This window comes from Arvicanthis niloticus, chromosome 8 (genome assembly GCF_011762505.2).
Source record: "Arvicanthis niloticus isolate mArvNil1 chromosome 8, mArvNil1.pat.X, whole genome shotgun sequence".
Lineage (NCBI taxonomy): Eukaryota > Metazoa > Chordata > Mammalia > Rodentia > Muridae > Arvicanthis > Arvicanthis niloticus.
In genome coordinates this window covers 3,435,389-3,452,770 of record NC_047665.1, presented here as the reverse complement: position 1 = coordinate 3,452,770, position 17,382 = coordinate 3,435,389, and the positions used below count along the sequence as shown (strand labels likewise).

Sequence of the window (17,382 nt, the reverse complement as noted above, 5' to 3'; positions counted from 1 at the left end):
TTCTAGAATACTCGCACAGGTATAGTGAAGCATCCCGGGATGGGACCCCATAGGAGACATGAAATTCATTCATGTACCACACATGTATGATCAGAAGATACTTTGTGCAACATTGTTAATAATTTTCAGCATGAAGTGAAGTTTTGTAGTGTGGAGTTTGTCACAGGAAATGCTCAAAGGTTTTGAATTTGGGATATTTTGATGTTCTGATTCAGGATACCCAACCTGTAGAGTGCTTTCTCAGCAATCCTACAGATGCTGGTTACTGTGTGCTGTGGGGCTCGTTCGAGCATTGGAACATCTCCAAATTTTGGTTTTAATTAACTAATGGAGTTTTTTTTTTTAAGAGAGAGAGAGGTACGGAGGGAGGGAGAGGAGATAGAGATGAGATACAGACAGAGAGAGAGAGAGAGAGAGAGAGAGAGAGAGAGAGAGAGAGAGAGAGAGAGAGACACAAAGAGAGAGAGACAGAGAGAGGTGACCTTAACTAGCTGGAGTTATCCACAAAGCCTTCAGAGTGCATCCTCCTCTCAGAGATCCCTGGAAAGATTTGTCCCACCGTGGGGTGTCAGCCCGGTGCGGTGCGGTACATAGATATTATCACAGCTACTGGGCTTGGTATTCACTGTGCTTGGCTTTGGGACTCAGACCGATGTGACTTTCCTGCAGTTTTACCCACATGTGATAGATAAGCCAATATCTAAAATGTTCCTGGGTGCTGTTTTTCTCATTGGTGGAAGAGGTGACAGTCATAGAGCGCTGTGGCTGTCCCTAAAGGGAGCTTTGCAGGGTTACGGGCACCATAATGATCAAGGTCCTCGCCAAATGTCATGTATTAATAAGCTGGACAGGGAAGTTTAATGGCAGTCATTTCTTATAAGCTAAGGTTTTCCTCTTTTTAATAAGATTTGTGGTCCTAAAAAATACTGTTTTGTGTCTCTTCGTCTCTGTGTGTATATATCCGTGTGTATATTCACACGCATGCACATGTATGTCTATGTATGTATATGTGTATGAATGTATGTGTAAGTGTGAGTGTGTGTGCGCACACACAGCACATGCATGAGTGTATGCATATGTTTGTATGTATGCGCCAGAGATCTATATCAGGCCTTATCTTCAGTAGCTCTTCCACTTTATTATTTGAGGCAGGGTCTCTCCTTGACTGGCTGAGCTGGCTGGCCAGCAGGCTCTGGGGATTCTCCTGTCTTCAGCCCTTAGTGCCAGGGTTGATGGCCACCTTGTTTAACTTTTTGTTTTTAACCCAGGGGCTGGGGATATGAAACCAGGTCTTCATGCTAGCATAGCAAGCACTGAGGGCAACCTAGAATCCTGCACACGTCAGGCAGGCGCTCTGTCGATCAGTCACATCAGCAGCCCTTCCTCTCTGGGACTCTTTAAAGTGTGGATCTCGCTCAGTACTGTGTGTGTGTGTCCACCAGAGAGTTCATGTCTGTTCCTTGAATTAACTGAAATCAATTAATTGACTGGCTATTGGTTAAAATTAATTAATCGGTTAATCAATTGAGAAGTTTTGTGTTAAATGGATTGGTTGTTCATTTCCAATGCTGTAGTACATTCCATTTTCAGGGAAATTTGCGCCTGTTAGTGGCAGGCGCTGGGCTGTTACTCCCCAGGAAATGCAGCTCTAGGTTCTTAGGAGCCTGTGTATAACATTTCTGCAAGCATGACGCACAAGGCCTTTTAAGTGCATTTTTATTTATAGGCACCTCATTTAATGTGTAGTGTCGCTTTACTGACACGGAACGCACAGTAACAGCTCCTTTCCCTGAGTGATGCTTAAACTGGTATGCCTGTTTTCTCTGTGAGGCACATTAATCTTCTCAGCTTAATAAACAACACAGGAGAACATCTAAAATGGTGAAACGCAACAGAAAACTTTAAAAAAAAATATAACAATCATGCCCTGACCCCAACAAAACAGACCAAAATCTGATGCAGAGGATGGGGGGCCGTTGGCTGTCAGTGTGAGAGCTCAGCTAAGAAGGAGGGAACCATAATGTCATTTTGAATGTCCTCAGCTAGGGTGTGCTTCCTAGCAGCTCAGTGTGTGTGTGTGTGTGTGTGTGTGTGTGCGTGTGTGTGTGCGTGTGCGTGTGTGTGTGCGTGTGTGTGTACATGCATGTATGTATACGTGTGAATGTGTGTGTGCATGCAAGTATGTGTGCGTGTAAATGTATGTGTGCATGTGTGTGTGCGCGCGCGCGCACGCGTGTGCGTGTGTGCGTGCACATGCATCAAAGTGTTGCAAGGTGGCTGGAGAGATGGGTCAGCAGATAGGAACATTTTTTGCTCTTGTCGGAGATCTGGATTTGGTCTCTATCGTCCACATGGTGACTCACAACTGTCTGTAGCACCAGTTCCAGGGATCTGATGCCTTCCTCTGGTCTCCATAGGTACCTCATGGCAGGCAAACACTCATGCACACAAAGTAAAGTAACTATGCCTTTTGTTAAACATCGCCACAAGTATTGACAGGAAAGTTATGAATAACAGTTAGCGGGAGACTTCACAGTCCGGACTCCATACCACTGTCTCGTAAAAATTCAGTATGTCGGGTCCAGACTGTTCCCAAGCACTGAAGCCATCCCACTTCATCTCTAAGCTTTTGCTGGGCTAGCCACAATTGCCGTGCAGGCCTCCACATTGGTATCATCTCTGACCACCCCCAGGGTGTTGGTAAAAGAATCGAAAAAGTCCTTTTAATTCTGAGTTTAATCTCTGAGTGGATCATGTTGTTATGCTGCAACCCTCGAAATTAGAAGTATTTTCATAAAAACTTTTTACCTTTGTTGTTGGTAGTTGGGCTGCTACAGAAGAATTATCTCAAAGTCGAAATGTGGGGTAGAAAACAGGTGCCAGGAGAGCCACAGTCAAGAGCTGGTTGCCACGGAAGTAAAGAACCCTAACAGCCATTAGCCAATGACCCAGTGTGCATTAAGCCTCTGCCACAGTTGCCTGTGATGACCTGAGATGTGGTGTCTAAATGGGAGTGCCCCACAGGCTCAGTCAGGTGTTAGGCCTCTTGTTTTCCTGATGGTGGCGCTGTCAGGAGGTTTAGGAAGTACAGCCCTTGCTGGAGGAAGTAAGTCAGCAGGTGCGGCTCTGATGCTTGTAGATTCATTCTACTTCCTGTTTGCTCTCCCTGCTTTGTGCTCCAGCTGTCATGCCTCCCCACTAAGTTGCGTTGGGTGATGGTATTTCATCACAGCAAACATCATATGGTCGCTAATACAGACCTCCTTCCTTCAGGGGTTCATCTCTTAGTGTGCTGGCCGCCTGAGGAGATGCTCCTGAGGAGATGACTGGGTGTGACCCAGGGCACACAGATGCCAGGACCATATGCAGCTCCCAGGGCTGCAGCCTGTGGTTTTCTATTGTAGCAGCAACACACCCTGGGCAGGGACAGTAAGAAAGGGTGGGGCGATGATGTCAGGGGAGGGCGGAGCCAGCAGTCAAATCCAGCAATCCTGTGGGCCTTTTCTTCTTTCTTTTGGTCGCCTTACCATCATCCCCCAAGGGGGACATTGGTGGAAAGTAATATTTTGAGCACATTGTGTTGAGATAAAAGCAAGCAGTATGCTGAGATAATTTCAGCCTTTCCAGATTAGTAATAGTGGCCACTGAAGACTTCTAATGCAGTCATCAGGTCTTGTCATCATTACATCTGTTAGAGTGTCAGTTAAGCAATTTACTCTTGCTATAATTTGGGTATTCCAGTGGCCCATGCGTGAAAGGTGTGGAAACCTCTAAGAGATGGAATTCCATGACAGGCGTTTAGGTCATGGGGTGCACGTTTAGGTCATGGGGTGCACGTTTAGGTCATGGGGTGCATGTTCTTAAATGTGGTTTATGAGAGCCTGGCCTCCTTCTCCATTCACTCTCCTTCCTGGCCCTGAGGTAAAAGGTTTTGGTCTGATATGTGCTCCCGCCATGATTTACTGCCCCCACAGCAAGCTTCACAGCAATAAGGCTAGTTGATAATGTCCTGGGCCATCTGAAATTATGAGACAAGCCTTTTCTCTTGATAAGATACATCGGGTATTTTGTCATAGCAATGGAAAGCAGATCCACACATCCCTGTACTTCAACAATTGCTTCAAGATAGTGTGATCTTGATATTATCACCACTTGGTGGAATTTGAAATAAGCCTGTGTTAATAGCTTGTAGGTGGTCTGGGTTTGTAGCTCCTACATAGTTTATTATAACCCAATGTACTCCTTTTAATTCTCTGGTGCTGAGGATGCCAGACTTGTACACCAGTGTTGTGCATCAACTCTGTGAGGCAGTCTTCATCCAGAGTGGAAGGAAACAATAGATAGGAGAACCAGGAGCCCTTGGTCCTCAGAAAAATCACATCCTTGGGAAGTGGGGAGAGAGAAGAATCACTCAGAAAATGAAAAGTCTCACAGAAGATGTGCGCCATAATCAGGATTCCAGGAGTCATTGCCAAGGGAGAGAGAGAACAAAATAAGGAAGGGTGTTTTTAGAGGAATGGCGCCGGCATGGGTGTGAGTTTTTCTTCGGAACCTTCTGGACCCCTGCATCCATCAAGGATAGGGCCTTTCCTAACCACTGGGCCTTAGTCCCTTGCTGTCAGATGCTGTTATTATTGAGGGCATGAGTCCTGGACGTTCTGTCCATGGTGCCTCTGGGCATGTCCCCACACTCCCTCACTCTTGGGCTCTAGCTGGACTGCACTGGCTGCTGTCCTGTCCTGTCATAGGCCTTAGGGTTAACCCTGCCTGGACAATACTTAACCTTGTGACATCGAGAAGTGCAGCCACATTCAAGAGAGTGCCTGAGTCTAACTTTCCATTTGGATGTGAGACTTCTCTGCAGGAAGTTTTTCTTGAGTCAACCGAGAGTGGGTCTGGATCCTGGATCCTGGAGCCAAGTCGCTTGTATATTCAAGGTATATGTGTATGTGTGAGTGTGTGTGTATGAGTGTGTGTGTATGTGAGTGTGTGTGTATGTGTATGATATATGTGTATGTGTGAGTGTGTGTGTATGTGTATGAGTGTGTGTGAGTGTGTGTATATGTGTATGATATATGTGTATGTGTGAGTGTGTGTGTGTGTGTGTGTCACACACAGCCCATCCTCTGGGGGTCTGGGATAGTCGTTGGTTGTCCTAGCTGGGCCTCTCCATCCTGTGTTCTCTTGAGTGTGCTTGGTGGGACCTGATGCTGTCGTTGTGAAGTAAAGACCACTTGGCATTTCTTCTCTGGACTCTTAAGCTGAGGTAGACCTGCTCCTTATGCAGGTTGTGGAAGCTCTTCATGCAGGAAGGCTTCTCTTTGCTGCCCTCCACCCTGCAACAGAAACCAGTGTGGGATTCCCAGAAAAACTGTAAAGTGACTGAGATAGTCACATCCGGTCTTGGTTCTAATCCAGCAAGTTCACAGCAGCCAATCCTGGTTTTCCAGTGTTCTGCTGCAGGAGGGGGGAAATGGGAATTAACCCGTCATATAAAAATAAGTTGCTGCAAAAATAATTCAAGTTTTGTGTGTGCGTGTGTGTGTGTGTGCATATGTATGGTGTGTGTATATGTGTAAATGTGTATGTATGTGTATATGTGAGTATGTATGTATATATGTGGAATGTGTGTGTATGAATGTTTTTGTGTATATGTATGTATGAGTGTGTATGTGTGGTATGTGTGGTATGTGTGTATGTGTGGTGTGTGTATGAATGTGTGTGTATATATATATGAAAGGTATATATGTATGTGTGTGTGGTATATTTGTGAGTGCGTTTTCTTCAGTGGTTTCTGCTGCTAAAGCAAATGTGTATGTGGTGAAGTGCCCCCTCTTATTATCAAAATATTGCCCTTTATTCGGTTTCCCCTTTTTGTTTTCATGTGTGGCTGTTCTTCAGCAGCTGCTCAGAAGTGTACAGCGCCTGAGGGCTGGTCAGACCCTCCTTTGTCAATAGAGAAGAAGGGAGAGGGTGGGCATTGATCCACATGTTTCTTCCTGTGTCTCAGTGCCTCAGAGGGAACTGCCATTTAATCCCATAGCCTCACTGTTATCTAACCTCACGGTCTTGCTAACTTCCTTTCTGGTCTCTTTCATGCATGGGAATGAGATCTGGTTGTATGTTCTGTGGCACTGAGGATACTTCTATCTACAGGAAAAGACAGCCCAGAACAAGTTGCCTTTAGTCAGAAGGCTTAAGTACTGAGAAGTCTACTTATGTAGTTTCAAGCTAGCATTAATTCAGCCACTCTATAGTGTCCCACAGACCTGGTTTCTTTTTCTCTTTAGGCAGGCCTTTGCAGTGGTTTCCCTTAAACCACAAGCTGATTCTTAATGATCCCACATAGCTGGCAGCCACTTTGCAGTTTTATATATAGTTCAATGTCCATGAAAAGAGTCTCATAAAGACCGTCTCCCCGTTGTCTGGAGGGTTTTACATGGGTCATATGTCTGTCATTGGAGCTAGAAGAATACAGTGCACTGATTGGCTCAGTCTAGATCACATGATCCCGTGCTTGGTGGTGAAGTTAGCAACCCCAAAACACAAAGATCCCTGGAAAGGGATTTTGACTGGGAAGAGGGTGAACAGTGTAAAGAAATTGCTCCTCCGCCCTTTGGTTCTGAGTACTGTGGACCTTGTTCTTCTCGGTGCTGCGGTATTTAATACTGATGTAAGGAGTGTGTCTCTGAAGGCAGACTCTTGCATGTTCTCTACCAGTATTCTGCTTTCCGCCCCTCCCTTTTCCTCGTTCTATGTCTGGACATGCAGAAAACAAGTTTGTTGAAACAGGCCATTTATGAGTGACCGAAATGGGAGGGAAAAAAATTCTAGATAGACTGGCTAGCTATCCATTCAGTCAAATATGTTAAAGGAAAGAAAAGGAGAAATAAAGAGAGAAAATAGAAAGGAAGGAAGGAAGGAAGGAAGAGAGAGAGAGAGAGAGAGAGAGAGAGAGAGAGAGAGAGAGAGAGAGAAAGAATTTTATTCTTTATGGCATTGTTCAGAGGGACCAGGCTCAATAAAGCTGCACCACGCACAGGAGGAAGTATGCCCACCTCCCTTGCTAACTGTCAAACTTTTGATCTTCCCTAATCAGTTTTGCTGTGTGTCCCTATGTTATGTCCTTGCCCAGATCCAGTCTTCCAGAACCTTAAATTCTATTCCATCTTTTCTCCGCCAGTGGACAGTTCGCAGTTGTGAAGAAATGTCGTGAGAAAAGTACAGGTCTTCAGTATGCGGCCAAGTTCATCAAGAAAAGGAGGACCAAGTCCAGCCGGCGGGGCGTGAGCCGGGAGGACATTGAGCGGGAGGTCAGCATCCTGAAGGAGATCCGGCACCCAAATGTCATCACCCTGCATGAGGTCTATGAGAACAAGACAGATGTCATTCTGATCCTGGAGCTGTGAGTGTTCCTGTGGTGTCTGGAAGAGACTATGGGGAGGGCATGGGGCTGCATGGGCTATAGTTAGCCCAACTGGGTCATCCCTAAGCTGTCTGCCTGAGCCTTAGTTGCCTGGAAGACGCATCTTCCAGTAACTAAGGAACACTTGATTTGCAGGAGGGTCCCTGAATCTTGGGGCTCACCCGCTCTCTGAAGTTCAACTTTGCCATAAGCATGTAACTTGGGGGGGGGGGTTTCTCTGTGAGTGCCATGCGTCTACCCCACTGTCTTCCCTGTCTTTTTCCTCTTGTTTCTCCTTCCTCCTTCCTCTTAATCTTTCACACATACCCTGCTTTTAACTGTGGAACTGTCAGCGATAATTACAGGAAGAATGAAGTTGAAGCTGAGCCCTGAGATGTGATTACAGGACTCGTTGAGCATGCTGCTGCTTTTCCATCTTGCCCATCTGGTGTCGTGGTGGGCAGCTGATTGACAAGCATTGTTCTGAGCTGATTCTGGTTTCTACCTCCTGCCCCTCCCTTTCCTGGATCCCTGCCTGCCTGTGCTGTGTGGGGACCCACTGAGACCAAGGCCAGCAGCCCACTCTTTCAAGAGAGAGGAATAAGTCAGTCGAGGGTTCTTGGGGAGTTTCTCTGTAGGCATTTTGGATATCCTCTTGGGGAAAGCAGGATGGGTGGAGCTCATGCCCTGACGGCTTGCTGATCATGGGTGGTCCCCAGTGGTCACAAGTCCCATTCAATTCCTGGGAGCTTTCTAAGTTCCGGTGTGCCTGCCTACTGTTTGACAGCTCCCTTTCTTTGAATATAAATTAGATGGCGTACAACTCCTTTAACCTTTCGGTTCTTTTGGAATTCCTGTCCTGTCTTAAATGATGCTGGAGCAAGGGTGGCACAGCTATAGTAAAGTTAGCAGGGACTCCCAGATTATGACTCGGGACAGCCCCACAGCTTTCCTCACACTCTACAGACTCTAGCATCCCCTGGACTATTTTATAATGTACCCATTTCCACATCCTACCCCCTAAATGTGCCAACAGAATGGCACAATGTGTGAACTCTGAGACCTGCTCCCCTAACTCTGTGAGGTTTGCATACTCTGTTCCTTTAAAAACTGCGTAGGAACACTCTACCACCTGGATGGAGAGGCTTGTTTATTCTTACAGTGGACATCTGGGCTGCCTCGAGTATATATCGTAGTCAGGAGTGAAGCTGTCCTCAGCACTCACAGACTCAGGTGAACATGCGTGTCCCCACCCCCTGGGTAAGTCCTTAGGAGTGGGGTTGCTAGAGAATGTGGAAATCCCACCAGCGACTGCCAGGCTTGCTTCCTCAAGGGTTAAGTCTTACTTTTCTGCCTCCCCAGCAGTAGGCAGCTGCAGATGCCCTGCCAGCACCGACGCTGCCAGTGAGGACGTTTTTAGTGGCATGTATGTGGTTAGGTGCCGGGCAGCATGCAGCTTTATGTCGCTAACTGCGCAGCGACCTGGAGGACAACTTGAGAAAGTTCAGCCGGAGCAGCAGCAGCAGCAGGAGGTTGGAAGTGGGAAGGAAGGTTTTAAGGATGGTTCCTTCGCGGTGGGGTCAGGAGCGTCTTCACAGATTACAGCAGCCCCTGAGGCTGATGGTCTTGCTCCTTCACCCCAGTGTAGGTGTAGATTGGCGTTTCCTATATGTGTCACTGATTGAACTGTAAGGCTGTTTAAACTAAATGCTCTGGGTGATTTTTGGATGAGACCTACATGTGACTTGGTTAGATCTAGTGAAGCAGACAGCTCTCCATAGGGTGGGTGGGCTTCATTCAGTCAGTGAAGGCTGAGCTAGAGCAAAATGGCCAACCTCCCCTCGAGTAAGAGACACTTCTGGAGCTACCCTGCAGGGATCTGAGAAGATATTTCTGATGACCCCAGCGTAGATACTATTGTTTTTTCCTTCTTTGTTTGTTTGTTTGTGTTCAAAGCACAGTGGTCAGACTCTAGACCAGGCTCTGTCCTTGTGTTCTTTGCAACCCTGAAAAGTAACTTTAAGTCGCTAAGTTTCCATCCTGCCATTTGCTCTGTGGAAGAACAGTCTGTTCACGGTAGAGCTACCTACCGCAGCAGCTCAGTGCAGAGTAAGTGTGAGGGAGGCACAGGCTCCATCCCGCAATTACGGCTTTACATCCTCCACACACCATTGTTCTGTGATGGAGTCACACCGAGGAGGCAAAGACCGCTTCTGCTTGTGTGCTTGCCCACCTACCTCACGGCACAGCGAAGCCACACGAGACTCTTGAATCATTCTGTAACTCACTTGGTTACCTGGCGAGCGGTGAAGCCAACTTAGAGAACTTTGCGTTGGCTGTGTGACTTAACTTTCTGTGGCTATGACAAAATGTCCGAGAAGGTCAATTTGAAAGGAAAGAAGGTTTCATTTTGACTCGCAGATCAGTCATCAGTCCGTGGTTGCTTGGTTCTTTCAGGCGGAGACCTTGGTAGGCAACACATCATAGTAGTGAGACACGTTGGTTCATATTTGCTTCTCCCATGGTGACCAGGAAGTAGACAGAGAGCGAGGGGGGCTGCTATTCTAGTACCCTCGGAGGGTACCTTCTAGTGACCTCACTTCCCTCGTTAATCATCCTTCCCTAAAGGCTCAGCCATCGGCCACTAACACCACATGGATCACATAGGGTTCTGGTAGGCACTTCTGATCCATGTGTAAACACTGATGCTGTCTCTAAGTGCACAGTGGTGTCAATCGGACACACTGGCTTATAGCTTTGCACTTTGGTCCGTAACACACCATTTGTCATTGGAGTTTAAGATCCAGATTGGCCAGTTTTTTAAGTTTTTTTTTTTTAAGTCTAATGTAGGATTTTTTAATGTGGACAGACAGTATAGTCAGTTTATAACATGCATTAGAGGATTAAACAGCATGTGAAAGCCTGTGGCCATACAGACGCCCCAGTTTGAGAGCATTTCACGTGAGCAGTGACATTAAGAAACCACTGCCACAGAGGAAGCCACCTTAGGTAAGTGTGGAGTCGGAAAGCCCTAGAGGGTCCAGATTTCCCTGAAAGACACGACACAGTGGTAGCACTAGGAAACAGCTTAAAGCATTGGACAGTGTATGCAAACATTAGTTCCCGGCAATAGCATCCATTAGAGTCCGCAGAAAGGCTTACAGAAGACTGTTTTTCACCCTTTTCTAGAGGTTCATCCTAGAGGCTCAAAGATTAATTAATTAGCTGGGTGGTGGTGGTACACACCTCTTAATGCCAGCACTTGGAGGCAGAGGCAGGTGGATCTCAGTGAGTTTGAGACCGTCTTGGTTTACATAGTTCCAGGACAGCCAGGGTTACACAGAGAAATCCTGTCCCAAAATAAAAGCAAAAACAAAACAAAAAATTAATAACTAACTAACAATCTTTAACAAGGGCTTCATCTCTCCTGGGTTAGGTTTTAAGTGTTATATAGAGAGAATGACTTATAACTCTCAAGGGGATCACAGATCTCCACCACTAAGCCTTGCTTTGTCTTATGCCAGGGATCTAGGCCAGGGCTTCACGAATGCTGCACGCGAGCATTTGGCCTCTGAGCTGCATCCGTAGCCAAGCCCTGGTGCTTTAAACATGTTCTGATGTAGATGCTGTACCAGGTCTGGGCCCTGTGTTTTGAGGAGATGTTAGTGGTTGGGTGATACCCCCATATCCAAATATATTGAAACTCTTAATAGTTTCTCAGAATGTGACTTTATTGGAATAAAGGGTGATTTCCAGTGTTGTTAGCTCATTCATGGTCAGGCTAGAGGAGAGCAGGGCACTCATCCAGTTTGGTTGGTGCCATTATAAGAAGACCCTGGGCGGACTGAGATGTGGGAGGATGCCAGCAGATAGAACACTGGAGAGATGGGCTCACAACCAAGGGGTGCTAGGAACTCCTTCAAACCAAGGGAGCAGTGGACAAGCGTTGATTTTTGGAATCATGGCCTCTGGTGAAATGGTAAATCGTGTTAAGCCTTTCCTCTGTGTGTGTGTGTGTGTGTGTGTGTGTGTGTGTCTGTGTGTGTGTGTACATGAATGTATGCACACCTATGTGATTACATTCCAAGTGAAGGTCATGAAAATAATGCTTTTTTTTTCACTTAAATGGTTACATTTTATTCATTATATTTTAAAACCTTTTTTTAAAAAAGATTTATTATTTATTTATTTTATGTATATGAGTACACTGTAGCTGTCTTCAGACACACCAGAAGAGGGCATCAGATCCCATTGCAGATGCTTGTGAGCCACCATGTGGTTGCTGGGAATTGAACTCAGGATCTCTGGAAGAGCAGGCAGTGCTCTTAACCGCTGAACTATCTCTCCACCCTGTATTTTGAAACTTTTATGTGTGTGTGTGGTATGCATGCGTGCATTTGTGTGTGGGTGCACATGTGTGGGTGAAAGCATGTGTGTGAGGTCAGAGTTTGGTATGGGTGTCTTCAAAACCACCCAATGTAGGATGGACTGTTCTAACCGTGTTTACACATAGTGTACTGTGATATTAACTGCATGCACACTGCCGTGCCACAGACAGATTGTATGAGTTAGATGCCGTCTGTAAGATCATTGCCTGTTTACTCCTTAACCAAACCCAGAGGTGCAATCACCAGTGCAGGAATCGTGTGTTCCTGTCGACACGCACTGGTGTGGTGCAGACACTTGACTGGCTCACGCAGAACTGGGAGAGTGTTTCAAGAGACGAAGTCCAGTTGTGAATAAAGTGTTTTTAGTGATGCTTCTAGGCAAAGTGGTAAACAAGAGGGGAAGCTGATCGAGAGGATGTAGGAGCCCATCTCTCAGGCACCCCTTCCCGCTTCTCCCCTGGTGTCGGTAACACAGAGGAGCGCTGAGATTTCTCAGCTGATCTCTCTTGCCTGCACACTTGTTTGCTTCTCCCCGAGATTGAGCTCTTAAGACTTTTTGAACCTTTGCTTTTGTTCACGAAGGCGATTTCGGGAGCTCCCCTGGCACCCCACCCCTCAGCTGTCTTATTAGGCAACAGCAGAGAATTGAAGAGCATCTGGCTGCAGCCTCGGCCTTTCACAACAGACCAGATCACACGCCGTGAGTGGCTTTCCACTCAGGTGTGCTCTCGAGAACTAGAACCCTGTGTGCGTGTTTCTCAGGTATTCTTTATTCTCACCAGGCCAGTTGAAAGGTGTCCCTTACGTGATTAATCGGTGTCTTTACTCACCGTGTGGATGGCTTGATTCGTGGGTGGCCGTGGGTGTCTGAGATCTTGGATGTGTGCTTTGAAGGCTTTTGTTGTCTGGAGCAATGTGGGCTCTGCATGAGCTGTTTACCTTGGTTATGGGGACCCTCTGCTTATATGCAAGAAAAGTATGATTTCTACGGTTTGGGGAACTTTGGGTACAAGTAGCTGTCCCCTGTCCAGGGGCCGCAGGATCTGCCCACTGCATGGTGTCCATGAGCTCTTCACACTACTTCACCATGGGGCTCGGTTTTCTCCTGTCTTGGTGAGATTCTCTCGAAAGCTGCACATCTCGAGGCTGGGACTGAGGCAAACCCTGTAGAGCTTCTGTCCCCGTCACGGGCTGTCCTTTTGGGGCTGCTCTTGTGGGCTCACATTTCATCACACTGTGATCCCCTCTCCCTGAGGCTTGAGGACTACGGGTTGGGGATCCAGGCTCAGCTCACACTTTCTGTCCTATTCAGGCTCCTGTATGCCCAGAATTCTTGGATGGTATTTGGGTCAGAGCCAGACACAAGAAGCTAGAGGCGGTACCACGCAGCTGGTACTCCATAAGGGTGCATGAACACCTCAGGCCCTTGGGACCACTGCTTTATTAACCAGGGTCCACAGCAGGTCAGCACCAGTGTTTCCAGAATTATCTGTAAGCCCCTTGGGCCCATCCTTATAAAACATTGTTTAGAAAGTTAGTGGAAAGACTTCTAGAAACATCCATGCAGTGCTCTTTCTCCTAATTTTTATTTCCGAATAACTTCTATCTCACCTCTTCTTGACTGGCTTGGTTATTTTTTTTTTTTTAAATCTTTGAATTTATTTTTATTTTTTGAGAATCTCACATATGGATACTGTATTTACATCATTTTTACTCCTTCTAAATACTCCCATAACCCTTTCCTCTTAACATCATGACCTCTTATATATATACACACATATGTATATATATAATACATACACATGCAAATACATACACACATGTGTAAGTATATGTATATATAGACACACACATGCACACACACATATATATACATACACATATATGTATATTTATAATATATACACATGCACATACATACACACATATGTATATATATGCACACACACATATGTTTATACACACACATACACCACCTGCTGAGTGCATTTAGTGTTGCTTGCATGAATACATGTTAGGGCTGACCACTGCCATTGGATAACCTATTATTAGGGAGCTCATTCCTGGAGAAGACAATTCTCTCTCTCTCTTAGTAATCATTTATTTCCTGTAGCTCTTCATCTAGGCATGGGGACTTGTGAGATTTTTATATCCACTTGGGATGTCAACTGGTGATGTCACCGTGCGGGTCTTGCTCAGGTGACCATATTGTTTAAGACTCTGTGTGCGTAGCTCCTTATCATACGTAGAAGACACTGTCTCATGGTGGATCTCCTTCCTGGTCCTCTAGCTCTTTCCACCCTCTTCTCCAACGTTTCCTGAGCTTTAAGTGCAGGGTTTGTATTACAGATGTGTTGGGTCTGGGGGCCCCATGGTTAGGTGTTCTCCACATTTTTGGCTGGTTGTAGGTTTCTGTGACGATCGATCTCCTTCTGCGTATCTTTTAAATGTATGGAGCTTGTTTTATAAATAGTGTGGCCGTTTCTGTGATGCCGATGAGGAGAAGCAGAGCCATAGCACAGCCGTAATCACTGTGTGCTCGCCTTACTTGACAGCGTCAGCAGCATTTCTGGGCTGTGCCCTCTAGCAGTTCTCAGGGACAGCCTCCACGAGATGCCGAGAATGCTGCCATACTGTCAGGCTTGCAATACCAGAAGCTTGGACTAACAGGACCTGGCCCTTGCGAGGTAATAGCTTGATTGGAAAATTCAGGTAGAACATATTTCATCAGAAACCAAGAGTATAACATTGGTTTCTTTTAAGATGGTTGCAGTTGGGTAGGATTGTCACACACAGTGCATCAAATAAGAGAGGCAGAGGAAACAGGCGTGCCGTATCTAATCTATACTACCTCATTTGTGTCAGCCATCTTAGGCCCTGATACAAGCTCATCTAATCAGAGTGAGTTAGGACAGATCTTCTTTAATGGGAACAGGCACTTTATCGGCACTGGACCATGGGACTTTGTATTCTTACTGAATGTGTGTAGGTTGGAACAGTCTGACTGGAAGGATGGTCAATGGATGAGTCTGCAGGAGTGGAATGCAGGATTTGAATGTGATGCTGGATGTGTGTCACTGGGACATGGGTGGCTGAACCTGTCACAGACATATAGTATAATCCTGCCCACCAAGGAGCAGATGCTAAATCAATGTTTATAGAAAGAAATCAAGTTGACAGAGGATCAGAGGTCTACTTGCTCAAGATGGAGTCCTTCTTTCATGCCCCCGGATGAAAGGGACATGCTGATCTGCTCTCCATCTTTAAGCAGCTCTCATGGAGGTGGCTCTAGACTCTCAGTTTCATCTTCTAGCAGAACACGGCTGCATACTGCTTCTTCCCTCTCCTTTCAACATAGGTGGTCAGCTAAAGGCTCTCCTCACTTTGTACCTACTCTTCAGGGTTCCGGATTCCTTCCCTGCCCTGCCCTTGATTCCCATTATGAACTCCTAGGGGCTGGGCTTCTTAGCAGGCAAATGGGTAACAAGGAGGAAGTGATGGGAAGCCTCCATACCCACAAGTGAATTTCAGTTCCAAAATCTTTCTCTTTCCATGGCCTTTCTTCTTCCTCTTAAAACACATCCTCAAAGTGAGGGGAAGGTCTCCTGTGTGGATGTGAGGAGTTCAGCTCTCCACATGTGTGTCTCAGGGGCAGCATGGTCCTTTGCATTTGCTGTGTTCTCTCTGATGGGCTGGTGGTCTTTCGGCCTGAATTTCCAGGTCATTAGCAGCAATCAGCAGCTGTCATTTTAGCTCTTTCAGTGGAGAGTTCAACCAGGTCCGGAAGGAGGAGCTGAAGTCACACAGCCCCTGGATAATCGCTTCCCCTTGTTTCAAGCTAGACAAGATAAATTGGGTTTGGAATTATCCTCCATCTACGGCTGTCTTAGCTTGGTTTATGTCCCACTGGCCTTTTGTTCTAATACCGATTATAATTACTCAAGCTGAAGAGAGAGGTCTGGCTGCCCCAGCTTCTCTGTTTGCCCCACTTTCGATTGGCCTAATTCTTTCTGTGGGTTTCCAAAGCTTGGGCCGAAGCCATTAAAGTAAAAAGAGCCCTGGCATATGCTGTAGGGCTTTCTGGCTGTTGGGTTTTTCATTTCCTCTGGAATGAGTACTTTAGTTCAAGCAATCTACACGGCCCAGATGCCAGGGGGATCTTGTCTCTCAGCTCTTTCCCTCTTAGTCACCTCCTCCCAATCTTGCCTACAGCAGTGCTGTTTCTGAACATTCTTGTCAGCACGTTGACTATGGCCATTGATTTAGGTCACTGGGCTAAGTGGATGACGGTATCTCTGCTAGGAGATGATTGTTTATTTACAGGGTCAAGGTAGGGTACCATGTTATAATGTGATATGGCCTCTTTCTCTCAGCACAACTTAAACCCACTGCCATCTTGGGATCCCTCACATGGGAGTGCAGCCTTTAGCCTCTCCCTAATTCCAGCTCTACTGATCTTGAGCATTGCTGGAGTGTGTAAGAGGTGAACCAAAGGTAAGATTCCATGATGTCATTGCCATGATAAAGTGAGGAACATGTGGTGATGTCATCTTTCCTGGTCGCCGATGCTCCTGTAAACAAGCCCAATAGACTCATTGGTTCACTCAGTTGAACTTGGGCAGAATCTTGACTTTGGTCTGTCACCTGCACCATAGCTGGTGAATAGATGTTTGTTCATACCTCAGGGAACATTATACAGTACCAAGGGCCCATACAGGCAATTTGAGGGTTATGAGTCTCTCTCTCTATACACCTGCAGTCCACACATAGTAACATCACCACTGGACTCTAAGATGTGGTATCCAGAGGGACATGTGTTTCCTAGTAGGCTTCTTGTTTGTTACCCTGCCAGTCAAAATTTCCTCTTTCCTAAGGCCAACTGCAGTATGAATTTATGCATCTAAATTTCTTAAGAGTAGAGAGTCTTTATTCCCTTGTGCGTGTATTGCCTCCTCTCCTCCGTCCTTCCCTCCTCCCTTCTTCTGTGCTGGAGAAACAGACCCAGGGCCTAGAGTGCTCCAATTCCTAATACTGAGCCACATTCCCAATGTAATGAAAATTCTGACAATTCTCCAACTTTACCTCTCTCTTAAAATATACTGCCTAAGACCATCTATAGTTTTTGGATTTGATGGGTAGGGTGGCCCAGCCTCATGCTTTGAGTATTAAGTATACATTCTACCCTGTGCAGAGCAGCTAGGGATTCACTTGAACCCCAGGCTTCCTTTCTAGGTTACCTGATTCTGCTTTTTTTCTCATCTGAATTTACTCATGACATCGTTTGACATAGATACTTGGGTCCCTTACCTACTATGTCTTTTCTACCTCGACTGCAAATGAGCCTGGGAAACCCTAGATACAAAGCTCCTAATTGGGGTAACCAGAAACCTGAGGTTCTCCCCACATCACAGTAACCTGTTAAGGCGTCTCCAATCTCAGGTATATCAGGCCATTGTCTGCAGAAGTGTGAATTGTTCTTCTTGTAGTTTTTGCCTGTTTCCAGCTGAACTAATGGGTTCCATCATCATCTCTGGGAACTTTAAATAAATTCTTAGTTCATCTGTTTGGAATATTTTCATGCCAGCTCTC

The 17,382-nt window shown here is 46.2% G+C and overlaps 1 protein-coding gene across 6 annotated transcripts in view; it reads left to right on the top strand.

Annotated features, from left to right (window-relative positions):
• The window catches only part of Dapk1 (death associated protein kinase 1), a 158,120-nt gene that overhangs the window by 84,955 nt on the left and 55,783 nt on the right, over positions 1-17,382 (top strand). For all 6 annotated transcript variants that reach the window (XM_076938882.1, XM_034510001.2, XM_034510003.2 and 3 more), the window contains exon 3: positions 7,184-7,405. In XM_076938882.1, the coding sequence (XP_076794997.1) occupies positions 7,184-7,405 (222 nt within the window). The remainder of the gene's footprint in view (positions 1-7,183; positions 7,406-17,382) is intronic.